Below are 19803 nucleotides of genomic sequence, written 5' to 3'. Positions count from 1 at the left end.
CCAGACTTCCCACCCAGCCCCAGCCACGCTTGGGCACGTCTGCGTCCGGTACATGCCACCCCAGGGAACACAGCTGCCACGTCCGCCTGGAAAGCAGGTGATCAGGAACTGGTTTCTCATTCTCAGCAACAACTCTAGCAGCTCCCATTTGCAGACAATTAAATGGACGGTCAGAGGAAGAGCCCAAGGTTTTCTCACAAGGGGAGTCAGAAATGGCTGGTGGCACCGATGTGGATCTTGGATCTGCCTTGGAACAGGAACATGGCCCTGGGCAGCGGGCACTTACCAGCGTCCAGAGGACGTAGATTGTGAAAAGTGCTATAGTTAGTGCTGTGAGTCCGATGGCCTCCAGTCGGCTGTTGAACTGCAAATGATCCTGGGCTCCACGCAGACACAGCCAGCCGGAGATGGCAGCCAAGGGAGTGATGAACAGGAAACACACCATGTCACAGAAGAGGGTCCTCTTCTCATGGCGGGGACCGGGATCCTTCAGCCACTGCAGCAAGGAAGGGAGAAAGGGCATTAGTCAGCAGCACGCAGAGCGCACAGCGTGCCGGCAGAACAGGGCTGCTGTGCTGGGAAGCTCCCACGTGCTCTCTGCAGTCTATACGTACCCGGGGCACACACTTAACTCACATGAACCTTCACAAAAACACAGTTAGAGAGTGTCAAGTATATTTTTAACAACCAACAAGGGACAGGGAAGAGATAACGGAAGAATACGTGCAGAGGAAGGCAGCAGTAAATACAGGAGCTGCCTGGGCTCTTCACTGGAGCAGCGAGGAGCAGGCAGCAGCTGGCAGACACAGGGAGGTCAGTTCAGGAAAGCCTGGCTTGCTAAAGATCTGACAGGTCATGGATTGAGCTTCAGTAGAAACATACCCAGGACCCTGCAGCTGCTACAGGGGCTATGGGAAACAGGGGCACTGGGACCTGTGGCCAGGCCAAGCCCTAAGGGCAGCTGTCCCAAACTGAGCCCTCTGGTTCCTTTTGGAGAACGGTGGCGTTTTAGAGTTTCGGTCCTGATTTAAATCAAATCTGAAACGTCCAAGTCCACCCGAGAGACTGTGCAAGACAGGCCTGCAGCAGGAGCGCTCTCGAGGGTCCGGCACTGTCCCTGGGGCCTGAGCGAGCCGCGGGAGGTGGGTCACGGGGAGCCCCACCAGGGGCGTCAGCGGGGAACGCAGGCACCCAGTAGTGTCACCGGGATGACGACAGAGAGGGAAAAAAGCACATCCCATCAGCAACTAAGAAACCAAGACTAGAATTAAAAAAAAAAAACCAAACAAAACCAAACAGAACAGCAAAAAGAGAGTGAGTAACCAGCAGAAAGCTTTGTACCTGAGCACACAAAGCAGGGCAGCAGCCACGGGGCCACGGTGGTGGGCTGGCCCTGGCAGAGGAAGGTAACACAAACTCATTTTCTTTTACAGAACAACCTGTGCCCAAATCTGCACCTTTCTCACAGTGAAAGCCTTCGAGCCTTTCTAAAGAGAAGGTGGCACGACTGCCAGGTGAGGAGACACCGAGCTTGGCTGGCGGGGGGAAGGTCCCCCACGGCTTTCTCCCAGATCTCAGTGGATCTCAAGCAACCACGAAAGGATGAGGCATGATCACACAGACACAGCTGCGGAAAACTCCACCTTCATGTCTGCAAAATCCCAAAGCCCTTTCCACTGCCGGTGGCCATCCCCTGGCCACCACGTTAAAGGCCGAAGAGAGCTGCCAGGACCAGCACAGAGCCGATTCTCGTGTATTCCTTCCCATTTGCAGGCTGCTTTCTTGCCTCGCAGACACTACGTGACCCATCACAGTGGAGGTCACTGCACTTGGCTCTGTGCTACCAAGAGGCTTTGAGAGCGCTTCTCTCTTGCAGCTCTCAAAAATTAGCAGGTTGCAGAACGAATGCAGCTCTGCTGCAGGCAGGTTTCCCTCAACAGGCCATCTCTAAGTGTTCCCTACCTTCAGCAGTCCCAACTTGCTTCCAGTGTGGGTTCATTTTAGCTACTTGACTTCGACAACAGCAATTGTTCCAGTTTTCCTGGGATTATGCTATTTTCAGCCTTTCCTTTCCTTTTTTAGGATGGCAAGCAGCTGTGGTACAGGGCATTAGGAGAGGCCAGCTAAAGGGCTGAAGGCAAGCACCTTTCCTGTCCATAGAATCATAGAATCATAGAATGGTTAGGGCTGGAAGGGACCTTCAAAGGTCATCTAGTCCAACCCCCCTGCAAGGAACAGGGATATCTCCAACTAGATCAGGTTGCTCAGGGCCTCGTCCAACCTGGCCTTGAACGTCTCCAGGGATGGAGCATCCACCACCTCTCTGGGCAACCAGTGTTCTACCACTCTCATGGTAAAAAATTTTTTCCTAATATCCAACCTGAACCTACCTCCCTCTATTTTAAAACTGTTACCCCTTGTCCTATCACAACTGGCCCTCCTGAACAGCCTCTCCCCATCTTTCTTGTAGGCCCCCTTGAGGTACTGGAAGACCGCTATAAGGTCACCCCGGAGCCTCCTCTTCTCCAGGCTGAACAGCCCCAACTCTTTCAGCCTGTCCTCATAGGAAAGGTGCTCCAGCCCTCTGGGAGTCCAGATCCTCAACTCCCCTGAAGTCCCAGCAGATGACGGAGCCGAGGGAAGGATTAGCCAACCTGCACAGAGAAGTGACGGGGTGACCTCAGGGGACAGGGGTGGGCAGAAGAGAAGGGTCCCTCTCAGGAGCCTCTTCCCCTGCCAGACCAAGCTGCTGCCCCAAATGGCCCTGGGAACAGCAGGGTCGAGGGCGATGAGAGCTGGAAGGGACATCAAAGGCTGGTGTGAAAAGCCCCCCAGAGCTCCCAGAACGGGAGAACTGGGACCTTCCCCTGCTGTTGTGCCCAGGGGGGCTGGGGAAAGCCACATCCTGCCTCTTCCATCACACAGAGCGGCCTCTGCCAAGAAATCAGCCTCGCCTGTGACTGGTGCCTTGACTTTGTCTTATTTTAGGGTCTGGTGAAAAGACTTGGGGTCTTCTCCAAGCTTTACTAATGAAGGGCTGAGTGCTGCAGCCAAGAGGTTTGGGATTCCCACGTGAGCCCAGATGTCCTGTGTGTTTCCTTCCCTTGCTCCCTCCTCCGTTAGAAATCCCTGTCCACACACCAGAGGGATTCTGCAGACCCGGGACTGGGCTCACCACCAGGGCTCACGATCGCAGTTCCAGGAACGATCGCTCCGGGCAGAGGGGGTACGATGCCCACAACAGACCCCGAACTCCAGTCCGCTTCCAGTGCATCCACAGCTTGTCCCAAAACCACACGGGCCGTGCCCAGATGATGACCTTTAACTGCTCCATCCATGGCCAAACGCTCAGTCAGCGCTCTGAGCAGCTCTTCAACCGGCCAAGAGGACACTGCGGCAGAGACCGTGTTCTAAATCCCATGACACAACTGCCTGCCCAAAGCCCGGCTCAGCCATTTGCCAGCACTTGAGGAGCACACCCCAGGGCCAAAGTGTCCCACCACAGGTCTTCTTGGGGCAGATGTGGCACAGAGGCTTTCAGGGTCTTGGTGTGGGGTATGGAGAACCTCAGCATGTGTCCACGTGAACCGTCAGCTGCTGGGAGGAGATGGAGACCTGGTGATTATGGCAGGGAGGGAACTGGGAGCCGGGGCATGAAACCAGAGAGGGGAAACATTTCGCCTTTAATCTTGGAAACAGCTTCCTGAGAGCAGATTTATGAGCAATGGGAATAGTCTCCTTTGCAGAAGGCTGGACGCTCTGTTGCACAGGGCTTTAAAAACAAGACCGGATAAACAAGTAGACAATAGACATGAGGGACGGATTTTGCTTTGACCAGAAGATGGATAAGACCTGGCAGTTCACTTCCAGCTCTAACTGCCCTGCCCGTACCCCAGCGGCAAATCTCACACCTGCCTCCTGAGGCATCTGCCCGTTGACACCATTAACCAGCAAAGGTGGTCGGAACATTCCTGCACCGCTGTGAAAGGCATCCAAACAAACGCCACCAGCCCCAGCTTCTCTCCCAGCTCCCACCCTGCTGCAGCTGTGGAGGTGACCTCCTGGGGCTGCTACAGAACCTCATTTTTCAGCTGACGCCGGGGGGCAGTAGCCAGAACCAGGGGCTTGACACATCCGACTTTTGTGCGGAAGCCCCTGGGAGGGGAATTCTCATTAATACACGTGTCTTGTTGAACTTGGACGTTGAAGTAGCTGAACTTTTCCTGCCTTAGTTCTCCCCGTATATATATCACATTTTCCTGTAATCGACTTTTCCTTTTTTCCTGACTTGGCCTTTCCCAGCGAGTTATTGGGTATTGGTTTTCTTCAGAGCTGCTTTAGTGCTGTTGGAGGATGCTGAAGTGACAGCTCTGGCAACCGGAGCTCTACAGTCACCCACGAAAGCCACCAGCTCAGTTGGGCGCACCGCAGCCTTCACAGCTACTCACCCCCCTGTCCCGTGCTTCCAACCTCGGTACGAAAAAGCTAAAGCAGCCCCCAAGAGCAGCACCTCTCCGTGTTCAGCAGAGTCCCCTGACTTCCTTCGTGTACGTCCTCCAGCAACCATGGGTGGCACCAGCCGTTGGGCTGCGTGCGGCCGGGTGCCCATCACACCGGGGGACACCGGCTGCGCAGATGCACGACACACAGACGGCAGCTCCTCCGATTCGGTGCCCGAGAGGCTGCGGCACAGCTGGCAATCCCAGGGGCATCGTGCTCCACTCTCAGACCCTTCACCAGGGGCTGTTGGGAAGCTCACCTGAGGCTCCACCTCATCAAACGGCCGAGCCAGTGCCCTGAGAAGGGATTAGATGTGAAAGTCGGTGACCTCAGTTGAGCACAGCGAGTCAAAAGCACTCTGACTTTGGGCTTATTGCCCCACAAAAACATCAGTGACATCATTTCATTAATCCCCAGGGCCTCATTTCCTTCCTTCCTTCCTTCCTTCCTTCCTTCCTTCCTTCCTTCCTTCCTTCCTTCCTTCCTTCCTTCCTTCCTTCCTTCCTTCCTTCCTTCCTTCCTTCCTTCCTTCCTTCCTTCCTTCCTTCCTTCCTTCCTTCCTTCCTTCCTTCCTTCCTTCCTTCCTTCCTTCCTTCCTTCCTTCCTTCCTTCCTTCCTCCCTCCCTCCCTCCCTCCCTCCCTCCCTCCCTCCCTCCCTCCCTCCCTCCCTCCCTCCGCCAAGCTGAAGTTGAAAACAGTATTTTGCATTCCTCATATTTCACTCCAAAACTAACTAATACCCAATCAGCCAGAAGCTCTTCTCACAGCAGCCTGGCTTGATCATGCAACCTGCCCACCCTTGGCAACAGCAGCAGCACCCGAAGGGCTCCCAGCTCCTCCCGACAGACATTTCGGATGCAGCATCTGGAGAGAACCGCGCTGAGGCAACCGAAAACAGGAAAACACCGAAATTAAAGCCCCACGTGCGACCTCCCCTCTGTCCCACGGGCACACACAACTCTCACGCGCCCACAAACCAACTCCAGCTGCGGTAACTCCCCGACGCCGCAGGCACGGCTGCTCTTCACCAGCTTCCAGCAACCCCTAAAGGCAAAAACCAGGAGTTACCTTCTGCCTCCTGGCTGCAAGGCTGGGCTGGAACCGCCTTCCAGCTGCTTGCCTGGGCTCATGGGAACTGAGAGGCAATTTCTGGGTTTGCAGAAAAAGGGCCTGGCAAAACCTTTGGCTCCAGTGCAAGGAGGGGCACAAGAAAGAGGGTGGAGCACAGGTCTGTCTTCATTTGGACTTCACAGCTATTTCTCACCCTCTCGGCAGCCCAGGCCAAACATGAGCCCAACGACACGGCTGTGCCGACGGCGGAGCGTTAACGGCAAAGGACGGGACGGCAGCCTAAGCTGGGCAGGAAACCTCGTCCAGCAGAGCGCCCAACATGTCACCCCAGGAGACACCAAGCCCTCGCGCTACAAATCTGTCTTGCTCCAGGCCCACACACACCAGGCACAGGCTCAGGGGATCACAGACGAGGCGGCTGCAGTTTCGGGCGTGCAGGGACTACGGACCAGGAGAAGGTGGACCGAGTGTCCCAAACACACGGGGAAGATGGGACAGCTGCAGCGCAGGGAGCAGAAGTCAGCGTGTACCATCTGACACCGAACACCCCACCCCTGACATGTCAGTTTGTTGGTGCCAGCCCCATCGCTGGGGTCCTGTAGAGCACAAACAGCCCCAGCATCTCATCAGGGATGAGCCAGGTCCCCGCATGGCTCGGCTGGAGGAACTTGTTCTTTCTGCCCTTGAAAAACACCATTTAAAGCAAAAAGCACTTGCACCTACAGCCCCCGAGGGCCACCTGAAGGGGCCAGGGCCACCCCGGCCCCTGGAATCCTCTCCCTCTCCAGGAGGAGCTGGGGCGGCAGTTGGGGGAGGGGCGGAACACAGGGAGCCCCAACATTCCGTCCCGGAACACCCAGAGAGTCCTTAGTGCCCAACTGCCAGAACGGACCATGGCGTGGGCAGCAGCGCAGCTCTCTGCGTGGGGCTCCCAGCCCAGCCTGGCACCGTGGCTGTTTCAGCCTTTTGGGCCACCAGAAACGTTCCCCCCTCAAGGTAAGGACCCACCCTGCAGCCCGGGGACGCTCCTGGGGCCAGAGCGGAGGTGCCATCTCATGGCTCCCGTCTCTCTTCCAGCCTCAGACACCCTGTGCCACCTGAGGATCAGCCAGGATGGTGCCACCAGCGTTCCCATGGCTGGGGACGTTGGTGCCACCAGCGTCCCCATGGCTGGGGACACTGGTAGCACCAGCACAGCCGACTCGCCCAGTGACTTCCCTTCCCTGGACCTACCGGACGAGCTGCTGTACCCCGGCTACACCAGCCCCGACACCACCAATGGCACCTGCAGCCTGGGAGAAATCTACCTGGGGGTGGAGGCGGAGGAGCTGTGGGGGGACGCGGGCTGGGACCTGCCACCGTCCCAGCCTCCCACGGCACAACGGCGGGGGATGAAGCGGGGGGTGAGCACCTGGGCAGAGCCCCCCGGCAAGCGCAGGGCTCTGGCGGGCAGCACGGGGGTGGCCGGGGGGGATTAGAGCGAGATGGGGGCACTCAGGGGTGGGAGGGGAAGAGTGTTTTGGGGTGGGGGGTTAGACTATGTTTCATGGGAACTTTTCTATTGTGTTTTTATTCGGGGGGAGGCACCACACGGGGGGGGGCTGGGGGAGGAGGGGAGTTGTGTTTTGGGGTGGGGGGAGGGAGGTTCGACTATGTTTCATGGGAACTTTTCTATTGTGTTTTTATTCCATTAAATGTTATTTTTCCAGAACGGCTCCGTGCCTGTGTGGGAGGGGCAGGGAGCGCAGAGGGCACTGGGCCCTCCCGCACCTCAGCTGGGTTTGGCTTGAAAACGTTTCCAAAGGGCAACATGGAAAAACCTGTTACCGGAGCAGCCGCAACCAACTTGTGCCCACGGCACAGCTCCAAGGCCGATTCACGGCTCCGAGCCACGGGAGCTGGCTCGTGCCCGCAGTTCAGGCTGGGCACCAGCACCGGGCCTGGCACTGGCTGCTCCAAAACCCCCGAACATCTGGCAAACCCGCACCCAGTGCCCGGGTCTCTGCAGAGAGCTCCACCTTCTCCAGCCAGACCCCCTCCCCAAAACCCGGGCACCCCCTGCAGCCAGGAGACAACAGCCCACGGGCGGTTTTCTCCTGCCCCCGGCCAGGACCAGCGCTGCTCCCAGTGCAGAGCGCGGCCGGGGCTGACACGGGGATAGGTATAGGAGTAGGGATAAGACTGCACAAGACTCTGGGAAATACACAGCTCTATGAAATAGCTCTGTGAAATGTTAGAAGTTATCAAATACTAATCCCTGCTGTGAAACACTAAAAAAAAAAAAAAAAAAAAAAAATGAAAAACCCGAAAAGAAAGCCAGTAAGAGAGACAAAATAAATGCCAGCAAGGTTGTAACTCGTGACCCGTAGGGAGAAAGAAAAGCCAAAGAGGAGAGATAAGGACTGACAAGAACCAACATTTGTCTTCAAACAATAGCAAGTAGGAGACAACCAGGTGTCCACTCAAGGCCGGGCCAGGCTGGGAACCGATTTGGCTCTGCAAGCTCAGTCGAAACAGAAATTTTAGGGAAGAAGGGAAAACACACAGTGAGGAAGACCCACGGCCTTCATCCCGAAGACCCCTGCCCACGACCACCAGGAGGCGTGTCGAGGAGGAGCCTGGGGCGGATCCTGAGGCGGGGGCTGTGGAAATGATCTCCCGGGACAGAGACTGCCCTTCGGGGGGGTTATGAGTGTGTCTGGGTAAATACAAGAAAACTGCTCCGGCGGGGGTGCACGTTTGTGGCGGAGCGCCCCCCCGTACGCCCGGCGCTGCCATGAACATACCTACTGGGCACCGCTCCGAGGGGGGGGGTCTGTTTCCGCACGTCAGGGCAGCAGCTGCTGCTCATCCCGCTCCGTCCCGCGTCCCTCCCAGATGCCACCCGGGAGGTGCCCGGGAGAGGGAGAAGCCCTGAGGCGCCACGAGCAGGGACGGCACCTGTCCCGGGTGCCAGGGCCGCCCACCGGCCTCCGGTGCCCGCTCGGGCAGCCCCGGCACGGCACGGGGGGCTGCAGCAGCCCCTCGCCCAGCCCCGGGCGCGGGCGCTCCGCGGGGCAGCGGCACTGCCCGCCCCCACGGCCCGGCCCTTCCTGCGGGCCTGGCCCGGCAGAGCCCCGCGCTGCCCCAGCGAGCCCCGAGGGCTCAGGGCCTCCCGCAGCCGGACACACGGCCCGCAGCGCCGCGGCACCCTCACACAGACCGCTCGGCTCCGCTCGGCTCCCGCTCGGCTCCGCTCGGCTCCCGCTCGTTTCCCGCTCGGCTCCGCCCGGTCCCGCTCGGCCCCGCCCGGCTCCCGCTCGGCTCCCGCTCGGCTCCGCCCGGCCCCGCCCGACTCCGCTCGGCTCCGCCCGGCTCCCGCTCGGCTCCGCTCGGCTCCACTCGGCTCCCGCTCGGCCCCGCCCGGCCCCGCCCGCCGCTGGGAGGGGCTCTGGCCTCAGCCGGGCCTTTTCGAGCCGCCCGCCAGAGTCGAGCCCCCGTCACGTGCTCCGTTCCCGCCCGTGCGTCATCCCCGCGCGCGGCACTATGGCGGCGCCGGGTCGCTGCCGTGCGGGAGGCTCAGCAGCAGCCCCCGCCGCGCCGTGCCCGCGCCACCCCCCAGCAGCGGCCCCTGGCCGCAGAGCCCCTCCGAGCCGGCCTGTGCCAGCGCTGCCCCGCCGGGCCCCTGTCCCAGCGCCAGGCAGCGGAGCGCTCCGGCCGCAGGCTCCCGGCGCGCTGCTTTCTGTGCGGAACCGGGGGCTTTCAGCGCTGCGACACAGCGGAGCGGGGCCGCTTCCCGAATTCCCCGCCCGCAGGAGCGGGGCCGTCGCCCCCGGGCACACGAAGCGCTGCCGGGAGAACAGAGAGGTGGGACGCGAAGCCCGGCACCTGCTGCCCCCCCGACACCAGCTGCGCAATGGAGGCAGCGCTCGCCCTGCCAACATCTGCCCCCGAGACCCGCTGGCAGCACGACAGGCCTGGGCAAGCAGCGCCTGTGAGGAGCCGGGCCTCTGCCCTCGGCACAGCCCGCAGCCCGGCCCCCCGCAGCACGGCCACTGGTGCGTGGCTGGTGGCCCCAGGTGACATCCCACAGGGCTGCAGGTGCGTGTGGAGCTGCTGCTGGCCCAGGAGGGCTCCGAGCATCCTGCCGCGGGAAGATACAGCCTCTCCCAGCCGTGCAGAAGGTTCTTATCAGCCCCCCGCAGCTGGCCAAGGGGAGGGGAGACGGGGCAGACCCCGTGATGCAAACAGGACGGGCGCGCTGCAGGGAGCTCCCAAATTCAATGTTAGATGAGGTCACGCTCCTGCCAACAGCTTCAGGGCACGGGAGGCGGGCACCAAGAGGAGGGGAGGTGGAAGCTCCGGTGGTCCCACAGAGAGGCGGAGGTGCCCGACTCCGAGCTGTGCTCTCCGGGACGTCCAGCCCCTCTGGGCTTGGATCTGCTCGCTCAAACAAGCTGGAAATGGTGTGCGAGCCCAGTCCAGCCACGGGCTGATGAGGAGCTCAGGGGAGCGGAGAGCACACTAAAGACCTTCAGAGCCATCCAAAACCTCCTGCCCTGGAGTCAGCGTGCAGGTGGGTGCTGGCTGTCTAAAAGGTGCCCGAGTGCTGTGACTTTTCCATCATTCCTTCTGCTGCTTTATCCTCTTCAGGCAGTCTCTGAGTCTTGCAATTTCCACTTTCAACAGGGAATCCTGCCTCCTCTCCTGTTGATTTTCTGGAGACATGCTGGTATCCAGGATGGAGAGTGAAATGAGGGAGACCTTGGCCAACGAGGTGGAGGAGATGAGTGGAAGAGGTGAGGTTTTAGAAGGGGAGATGGAACTGTCCTCTGTTGAGGGGAGAAAGGCATCCTGTTTCTGCTGTGGAAGAGCTCTTTAGGGTCAAAGCACTGGGGGCTTGTTATGGGGTTGACACTTGGTGGCTGCAACACCCTCAGCTGAATTCCTTGTGCTGGAGACCCACCACCATCACCAGAGACACCTGAGCTGCCATCCTTGGCTTCCCCTGCTGTCCACAGAGAGAAACAGGAATCTGGGGTCTGGGGTAACGTCTGTCGCACTGGTTTGTGCCCAGATGTGCCCGTTTTACTCTTGCAGCACTGGAGACAGCCAGGCTCAGGTCCGGGTGCCTGCACAGCAAATGTGCACCCATCCACTCAAGTGCATCCTCCTCCAGCAAACTGGGGTCCCCTTGGCCAGGGATCGCGTGGAAGCTCGTGGATCAGGAGCAGGGGCAGGATCAGGGCAACGTTGAGGCTGGGGTAGGCCAGTACAAGGATAACATCGTGCACCCCACACCGGACATCTCTGGGCAGGGGAAAGGAAATCACCCTGTCCCTTCCCTTGCTGGGGGGGGTGCAGCCCTGGGGCACCTCTGGGGCTGCCTGTCCTGAGCAGCTTCTCCTCCTCTGTCCCCAGCCAGTGTGATCCTGGACCCCGACACCGCCAACCCCTTCCTCATCCTGGCTGGCGACCAGAGAGGCGTGGGACGGGGCGACGAGTGGACCTCGCTGCCCAACAACCCTGAGCGGTTCGACACGGAGCCTTGTGTGATGGGCAGCCAGGGCTTCGCCACGGGCAGGCACTGCTGGCAGGTGGAGGTGGCCGAGGGAGGGGACTGGTGGGCTGTGGGGGTGGCCCGGGAGTCTGTCAGGAGGAAGGGGGTCCTCAGTTTTACGCCCCAGGAAGGGATCTGGGCCGTGGGGCAGTGGTTTGGACAATACCACGCTTTCACGGACCCTGACTGGACCCCCCTGCACCTTGCCTGCCTCCCCAGGGTCATCCAGGTCTGCCTGGACTTTACAGGCGGGCAAGTAGCATTTGTTGACGCTGAAAACGAAGCCCCGATCTTTGCTTTCTGCCTGGCTTCATGTCGCAGGGAGAGGCTGCACCCGTGGCTGTGGGTGGGGATGGGCTCATGGCTCAAGCTGTGCCCTTGACAGGGAGGGAGCGTGGGTGGCAGGGGAGGGCTGGAAAGGCGAACACCATCACCTTGGGTCGTGGTGCTGGGAACTGGGAGCGTCCTGCCAGCTTGTGCTCGCGTGGTTCCTCTGGCCACCAAGTGGGAGCACTGGCAGGGCTTGGAGATGGACACCACCAAAGAGTCTCCTTCATGCCCTCCACCCCACAGCTGGGACTGCAGAGACAACAGGGATCACAGAGGTTCGGTGCATGCAGGAGCTCCGTGCCAGGTGGTGGCCCCAGGGCGAGTGCCGGGGCACTGCGGAGCTACTGTGTACAAGGCCGTGGAAAATACAGCAGGTTCAGACTCCTTAAAAGGTGCTGGAGTAGCGTCGCTGGCTTTTTTCAATTAAGCTTAATCATTAAGTTCAAAACCAGCCAAACGAGCTGGGTGCTGGAGCTCATGATAACGCTTATCTTCTCCACACGTCCAAGGCCTCTCCTTGCCTTGTTCCCAGTTCTCTGACATGTGCATTAAGCACATTTCTTACAGCAGAGCACTGGCAAAAGCCAGAGGGACAGCCGAGAGGCAAGAAACTGAGAAGTGTCTGAAGTCCACAGGCGAGCCAGTTCCCACAGATCTGCTGTTCTCCCATCCTCCCCCATCAAGGTCTCCTTTTCCTCACAGAAAATAGACTCGACTCGTTCAGGTGGAAGGGACCTACAACAATCATCTAGTCCAGCTGCCCGACCAACTCAGGGCTAATGAAAAATTAGAAGCTCGTTAAGGGCTGTTGTGCGTTAGGTTGAAAACTCCCCCCCACCCCCCCCCCAGCTGGTCACTCCCCCACCCCCAGGAATGAGGGAGAGAATTAAAGGATAAACAGGAAACCTGTGGGTTGAGATAAGAACAATTTAATACAGATGATTTAATACAGTGTAGGTGCTCACCGCCCCCTCGTATTCGAAGCCCGTCTCGTCCCGAAGCTGCAATCCCGGACGAACGCGAGGCCCCGAAATAGAGAGGGGCAGAGAGAGAGAGAGAAAAGAAAGAAAAACAGCAGAGCAACAGCGCAGCAAGCGCAAAAAAGTGCAAAGGACCCAAAGTGCAAGAGCCCTTCTTCCCGGCTGACCCTCGCTTTTATACTGGGCATGACGCTGCATGATATGGAATACTAATTGGCCAGTTTGGCCTCAATCTTAAGTTCCACCACAAATCACAAGGGGAATCGTGTCCCCCTTGTCCCACCGTGTTCCTGCACTCCAGCACACTGAAAAGTCCTTGGAGTCTCACGTCCAACCACAAACATCAGCTTGCTATCAGCATTCTTCTCAGAGTGAGTCTCTGAGTAAAACCAAAACACGGAGCTCTTCTGGCTGTTAAAAAACTCTGTCCCAGCTAAAACTAGGACAAGGGCATTGTCCAAACACCTCTCCAACACTGACAGGCCTGGAGCATCAACCACCTCTCCAGGAAGCCTGTTCCAGTGTTTGAACATCCCCTTGGTAAAGACCTGCTTTTGAATGCCAAGTCTGACCCTCCCCGGCGCAGCTTTGAACCATCCCCACGCATCCTGGCCCTGGATCCCAGGGAGAAGAGCACCTCCCTCTCCACGTCTCCTCCCTACGAAGCTGTAGAGAGCGATGAGGTCGCCCCTCAGCCTCCTTTTCCTCAAATGAGACAAACCCGGAGTGCTCAGGCTCAGCCGCTCCTCAGAGGACATCCCTTCCAGATCTGCTCTGGAGAACTGGCATTTTGGGGAAATGACATTCCAAGGACATGCTAGACCTGGAAAAGGTGGGGGTCCCCGTTCCCAGGGCCCTTGCTTTGTCCTCTCCTGCTAACTCCTGCTCTTAGAGAAGAGAAGGTGAAGGGGAACATTGCCTGGGTGCAGCCGAGATTTCGTCTTCTCCGGCCATGTTGCTGGTTGGACCTTAGTGCCAACTCAGTTGTCACCTTTGTGGTGGCAGCTGGGCACAGGCACAGCATTGGGTCTCCCTGGTCTACTCCAGTAGTTGGGAAGAGTCGCGGCTCTGGGTATATCCCGCCCTGGCACTAAGGGATGGGCTCATCAACCTCTCTGGCACTGCAGGGGCACAGGGGACATCCCACTGCATCTGGGCTCTGCACATCTGTGGGACCAGCAATCCAGCAGAGGGGACTGTCCAAGGAGCCGATCCCAAAGCTCCCGCTCCGGACAGCGCACAGAAGGGGGGCGAATCCTGGTGAGAACGGACGAGGTCTCCGAGTGGCTGCCCACACCTTGGTGCCAGCATGTCCTCAGCTCCTGGTGCCAAAGCTGATGTTGCAGGGAGAGCTTACCTCTGCAGGGCTGCGGCTCTGCCTTTCCACGAGCACACTGGGAGGAAGGCAAGATCCCACAGCCGGAGCCGAAGGCAGCTGGGTACGGGTCTGGCAAGAGCTGGAATCAACCCCTGCGGCAGCACCACAGCCAGACCCAGCAGGTTACGGTGGGCTTCTGGCCACAGAGCCAGGAGAAGGGGTGGGCTTCGCCCTGGAGCGAGCTGTGACTTTCACAGCTGCTTTTCCAGAGGTTTTATTCAGCGTCCTCGGCAGAGTCTGTGTGCGCAGCGCTTCCCTTCACCGTTCTGTGAGCCCCTTCCCTCCGCTCCAGCCCCGACCTCCCTTTCACAGGTCGGCTTTTTCCACAGAAGTGGATGGAGCCAACGCCTTTGGAGCCCTTCTCATCTGCAGCGAGGTCTTGTGGGATGGGATTTAGTTTCACAGCTGTCTGAACTTTGGTTATTTATTGGGTATTTATAGAACTTTGGTTATTCGTATTTTTCGCTTCTACCACGCAGTGCCACAAGTCCTGGGAGTTCTGCAAATCAGCGGGTCTCAAACCAGCAATTCCTTCAGCCTCTTCCTAAACTCCAGCAAATTCCTGGTATTAGTTCTTTGGCTGGAGAAGATCTAAACCTCTAAACTTTCTTTCCAAAGAGCCTCATCACAACCAGAGAAACAAATTGAATAGTCGAACATTGAAGAATTATCGGGTACACTAATCTGTTAAAAAGCAGTGACTGTAATTCCACCCACAAAATTGGTTGGAGATGTAAATCCTACTAGCACCTCCCAGAAAGAGGAATATTTACTCGTGTTTTCTCGAGCTAACACAAGAATCAAATCAGGCCAACCACCGGGACTGACCCACGGAGGCTGCCCAGGCTTCAGGGCTACAAAGCGTGCCCCAGGTGAGCTGAGCAAGGTTTCATCCTCCTCACCCACCTGCCTACTTCCTCAAGAGAAAACACTCCATCGATCGGCCCTCCAGTGCTGCTGCTATGGCCCTCAGTCCCGCTCATGGCTCCTGTAAATAAGGTATGTCCCCAGAAATGGCCATTCGTCACCCGGAGCCCTGCTCTGAGCCTCTTCCATTGTGGTAGGACCGAGGTTGGGGAAGCCCATGGATCTCTGCTCCCAGCAAGGCAATTCCCGCTGTCTGCGGGCAGGCAGGAGCTCAACAGCCCCTGAGGCTCATGGCAGAAGGTTCGTAGATGGCAATGGCAGAAGATCTGTAAGCAGATGGGGGTCTCCAAGGACTAGCCAGATGGGGATGCAGCAGGGCAGGGTGGCCACAGCAGAGCCTCCTGGGAGGGACACATCTCCTCAGGTCTCAGGACACAGTTTGAGCTGGAACCCCTTACCCACCCAGAACCAGGGGTGGCTTCACTCCCTTGCAAACATGGCTTGAGGCAGCAGTGAAAAGCATCCATGGCTTTTACTTTGTGGTGTGGAACATGACTGTGCTTCCCGGGGTGCCTATCACGCACCAACAGCTGGACACAACCATTCAGTCTCCCGACTCTGAAGGCCAAGGATCAACCTTTCTTCACCCTCCCCAAACAAACCTCCTCCCAGCACCTACCAGATAGTCCTAGCAGATCCATCGCTCCTTCCTTTCCCAGTTCTTCGCTTCTCCTCTCTCTCTCCTCAGGCTCTCCAGCTGTGACTGCGTTTGCTCCTGGAAGAAGAGCCACCCTTTCGGAGCTCCCACCCACCCTCTTTGTGTCCATAAAATAGTCTGTTCCCTGGGTTGGCCGTACGCAGCCTGTGGCACAGAGTCAGCCCCTGGACCTGCGGGTCCAGCGCTCACAGGGGTCGGTGCGACTGTGAGAAGCGATGAGGGAACAGGCAGGGGAAGGGACCGGGGAGGGACCGGGGAGGAAGAGGCAGAAAGGGCTGTAAACGAGACTGGTCATGGGTAAACCAGAGCCGGTCAGTGCGCTCGTCCGACCCAGCCCTGTGCCTGCTCACCGCCGTCTGTCCTACCTTCCCGTTCAATCCTGTCTTAACTACCTGTGGTGGTGCAACGGCACAGCATAGTGAAACTTGGTGCAGCCACCATCACCTCAAGCGTTGGGTGTTACCTTTGGGCTGCAGAGAGGTGCCTGGAGGTAAGGTCTAAGCCAACGGGACCCAGGACACCCAGGACAGTAGAGGATGCTACACCAAGCCTTTGGCTCCAGGGTGGGATCTCCAGCCCTGCTGATGGGTCGCAGACACCCAACCATGGAGGTCACATCATCTTCTCTACAAAGGTGCTCAACAAACAGTGCTGCAAATAGATGGTGCTGCTTCCCCAAGTACGGCCAACGCTGAGAGCTTCTGCCAGGGACCTGTGGTGCCAGCTGGAGACCCAGGAGAGTGGCACCACTTCCGCAGGGGCCATCAGCATCAGACTAAGCTTTCACTGTCATTTCTACTTGATCCTTCATGCTGACATCACTTGTGACATCGTAACAGGGGGGGAGGAACTGCTGTTTCTGCCAAGCCTCTCAGCAGACTGGCAGGTCACCCCAAACATCCTCCGTGGGCTTTGTGTGACTACAGGTACAGGGGTTATATTGCCAAAATACAACAACTTGTCTTTTTTAAAGGAAGCTCCAGAAATAGTGTGACGAGCCAGTGAACACATCTAATGGAGCTTCCCAGAATCGGTAGCCATGCAAGCAGGCTCTTCTGCATTCAAAGACCACACTATCATTACACCCATCCATCTCCTGTCCCTTTCCCGTTCTCACGTGCCCACCACAGCCAAAGGGTCTGGGTCAAGGAGTCCTCTGCTGCAAGGGCCTCCCCAGAAATCTGAAAATACTCTGCAAACCAGAGGGCCAAGCAGACAGCGTGAGTGGATGGTGCTGGGCCGCTCTGGAACTGTCCACACTCAACACCCCAGGGTCTGAAGAAACTTAGGCAGGCCACATTGGGTAGGCTGTGCTCAAAAAGGTGTCGTGATGAAGCAAAATCCCTGCCCACCACCACCCTTCCTGCTGACTTGACATCTCTGCTTTGGGTGCAGAGGGTCACCGGGCTGATGGCGAGACTGGTTCACCCCAGGATCTTGGTGCCCCCACCCCGGCATCCTGAGGCAAGGCAGTTGCAGGGATGGCGGTATTGACCTGGAATTATGGAAAATCTGCGTCTTCATGGGCTTTTGTACAAACCGCCCAGCCCTTCTCTCTTTCACGGCTCCATGGCCGCTGCCAAAACAGTTGTAACTACAACGAGGCTGCAGGAGCCAGCATGGACTCTGGCGTTTGCCTTTGAAGGACCTGGTGCAGCAGCTGCGCAGCGTTGAGTTTGGTCTCAATGGGCTTTGAAGCAGCAGCTCTATTTGTTGTCTGTTAGACAGCAGTCACTGCACCACTGAAGAAATAGGAATGGTTTGAATCCAGCTGACAAAACGGAGACTCTGGCTTTATACACCTGGCTACGTGGCGGGTGGTTTTGTGATGTCCTCAGGCCCTTCTGAAGGGCTTCCCTTGCTCTCTTGGTGATGCAGAAAGGAGCAAACAGCCCAAAGGTGCTGCACGGGGAAGCAAAGGTTTTCATCTCTCCTCTCGCCAAGAGTGCCAGCTTGAGCAGGGGTGAGCCAACAAACATCTGCCCAAGTCTCAGGTAGCTGAGAAACCCACTTCTCAGCAGTGACGTCACTGAATCCGAGATCCAGTGTCTGTTGGTCAACCACTGCGACTGTCGCGGGTCCAGGTGCTCTGACAGCCTGAAGGCAGAGGAGAAGAGAAAGAGCAAATCAGAAGCGTTTTGTGGCTGGTAGCAATGCAGGATGACTTTTTAAAGCACGGTGGTGGTGCTTTGCCCCTTGTGCCCTACCCTGATGTACAGAGGAGCAAGAAGAGATGCTGGAAAGCTTTGGGGAAGACCTCCATACGCTGAGGCGTTTCCTCCCCTTCCTCTTCAGCCTCTAAAAGGTATTTGCTGAAGAGCAGAGGCAACATCATTTGAGATAAACTTTGAAAAATCATAGAACCATAGAATGGTTTAGGTTGGAAGGGACCTCACAGACCATCTAGTTCCAACCCCCCTGCCATGGGCAGGGACACCTTCCACTCACCAGGTTGCTCAAAGCCTCATCCAACGTGGCCTTGAACCACCTCAGTTCCCCGGGTCTTCCCTCTTCCCTTTCTTGTAGATCTGCGTCACGTTTGCCAACCTCCAGTCAGCTGGTACCTCCCCTGTTAGCCAGGATTGTTGGTAAATGATGGAAAGTGGCTTGGTGAGCACCCCCGCCAGCTCCCTTAGAACTCTTGGGTGGATCTCATCCGGCCCCATGGACTTCTGCACATTTAAGCTGTGCAGCAGTTCGCTTACCGTTTGCTTTCGAAAGAAACCTTGATAAACCTCTCCACCTCCACCATTTGGTTCTAGAGGCACATCACCCGTTAGTTGTTCCGGCCATTAAAGACTGAAGCAAAGAAGGCATTGTGTCCCTCAGCCTTTTCTTCATCCCCAGTCACTATTTCTCCCATTGCGTTTAGCAAGGGGTGGAGATTCTCCCCAACCCTCCTTTTACTGTTAACGTGTTTGTAGAAACTTTTCTTATTGTCTTTTATGTTGGCTGCCAGATTAAGCTCCAGCCGGGCTTTTGCCTCTCTAATTTTCTCCCTGCATCGTCTCCCAGAATCCTTGTAGATTTCGTGAGTGACTCGCCCCTTCTTCCATCGGTCATAGTCTTTCTTTTTCTTCTTGAGCTCTAGCCAGAGCTCTCTGTTCAGCCAGGCTGGTCTTCTGCCCTTCCGACTTGTCTTGCGGTTCGCTGGGACAGCCTGCTCCTGGGCTCTGAAGATTTCCCTCTTAAGAATTGTCCAGGCTTCCTGGAGCCCTTTGTCTTTCAGGACCAACTCCCAAGGGACCCTTTCAACCAGTCTCCTAAGAAGGTTGAAGTCTGCCCTCCAAAGTCCGAGGCAGCAGCTCTGCTGACCCCTCTCCCTACTGCTTCTATGACTGAAAATTCTATTATTTCATGGTCACTATGTCCAAGACAGCCTCCAACCTTGACACTGTCAATGAGTCCTTCTCTGTTGGCAAACAGCAGGTCCAGCAGGGAGCCTTCCCTGGTTGGTTCCCTCACCAGCTGTATCAGGAAGTTGTCTTCCAGACACTCTAGGAACCTCCTGGACTGTTTCCTCACTGTTGTATTCAAATTCCAGCAGATATCTGGTAGGTTGAAGTCACCCACAAGAACTAGTGGCTGTGATCGTGAGACTTCCCCTCATTGTTTGTAGAATATTTCATCTACATCTTCTTCCTGGGTGGGTGGTCTATAGCAGACTCCCACTGTGATGCCAGCCCTATTGGTCTTTCCCCTTATTTTGACCCACAAGCGTTCTACCCTTCCATCACCATTGCTGATCTCCAGACATTCAAATCGAACCCTAACGTACAGCGTTTGGCTAGGGGCAAAACTGCAAACAAATGCAGATATAATAGTAAGAAGATGCCAAACTGGTTGTGTAAATAACCCCAAAATACAACAAAAACCTCCTGCAGGTGATGTAAAAGGGGGATCGCTCCCGGGGAGCACCGGCAAAGAGATTTCCCTGAGGTACCAAAGCATAAACAGCACAAATACCTACTCGGTTGAGTAGATACTTTGGGAGGGGGGCTGGGAGCCTTCCTGGGAGGCCACACCAGTCAGGCTGGAGAAGCTGTTCAAGCATTGCTCCAAGAAATAACCCCCAGATTTGGAATCCCTGCAGGGCGAGCTTCCGACAATGGGCCACACTTTCTCTCGGAAGCATCCAGGGAGAGTCAAAGTTTCTGCAAGTGAAATGGGATTTACACGCCCGTTAGAGGCCACAGTCCAGTGAAAAAGGAGAAAAAAGGAACCAAACTCTTCAAAGACAAATTTCAAAATTGTGTCATCAAACCCAGCTCAACTGAGCCGACGTTTTACCACTTGCCTTCCTGAGAATCAGAATTACCCCGCGAGTCAGGGAAGGAGCAAATCCTTCTGCAATGTGCTACGGGAAACCACATCCAGTGACACGGGCAGGAACCCAGAGGGATCAGGGCACATGGAGGGG

General features: G+C 57.1%; 1 protein-coding gene across 1 annotated transcript; it reads left to right on the top strand.

The window, feature by feature from the left end:
- Positions 1-9819: 9819 nt before the first annotated feature.
- On the top strand, positions 9820-12234 carry LOC147526693 (E3 ubiquitin-protein ligase TRIM7-like). The gene is made up of 3 exons (XM_086627836.1): positions 9820-10126; positions 10240-10349; positions 10972-12234. The coding sequence occupies exons 2-3, from the start codon at positions 10277-10279 to the stop codon at positions 11490-11492; spliced, it is 594 nt and encodes a 197-aa protein (XP_086483962.1). The 5' UTR covers positions 9820-10126; positions 10240-10276; the 3' UTR covers positions 11493-12234.
- The last annotated feature ends 7569 nt before the right edge of the window (positions 12235-19803 follow it).

This window comes from Tauraco erythrolophus, chromosome 28, assembly GCF_009769465.1.
Source record: "Tauraco erythrolophus isolate bTauEry1 chromosome 28, bTauEry1.pri, whole genome shotgun sequence".
NCBI lineage: Eukaryota > Metazoa > Chordata > Aves > Musophagiformes > Musophagidae > Tauraco > Tauraco erythrolophus.
The sequence above is the reverse complement of the archived record's forward strand: the minus strand, read 5'-3'. Positions and strand labels throughout refer to the sequence as shown.

Coding starts and splice junctions, on each gene's coding strand:
- LOC147526693 (XM_086627836.1), top strand. CDS start 10,277: ATGCTGGTATCCAGGATGGAGAGTGAAATGAGGGAGACCTTGGCCAAC. Junction 10,350..10,971: donor GGAGGAGATGAGTGGAAGAG/GTGAGGTTTTAG, acceptor CTCTGTCCCCAG/CCAGTGTGATCCTGGACCCC.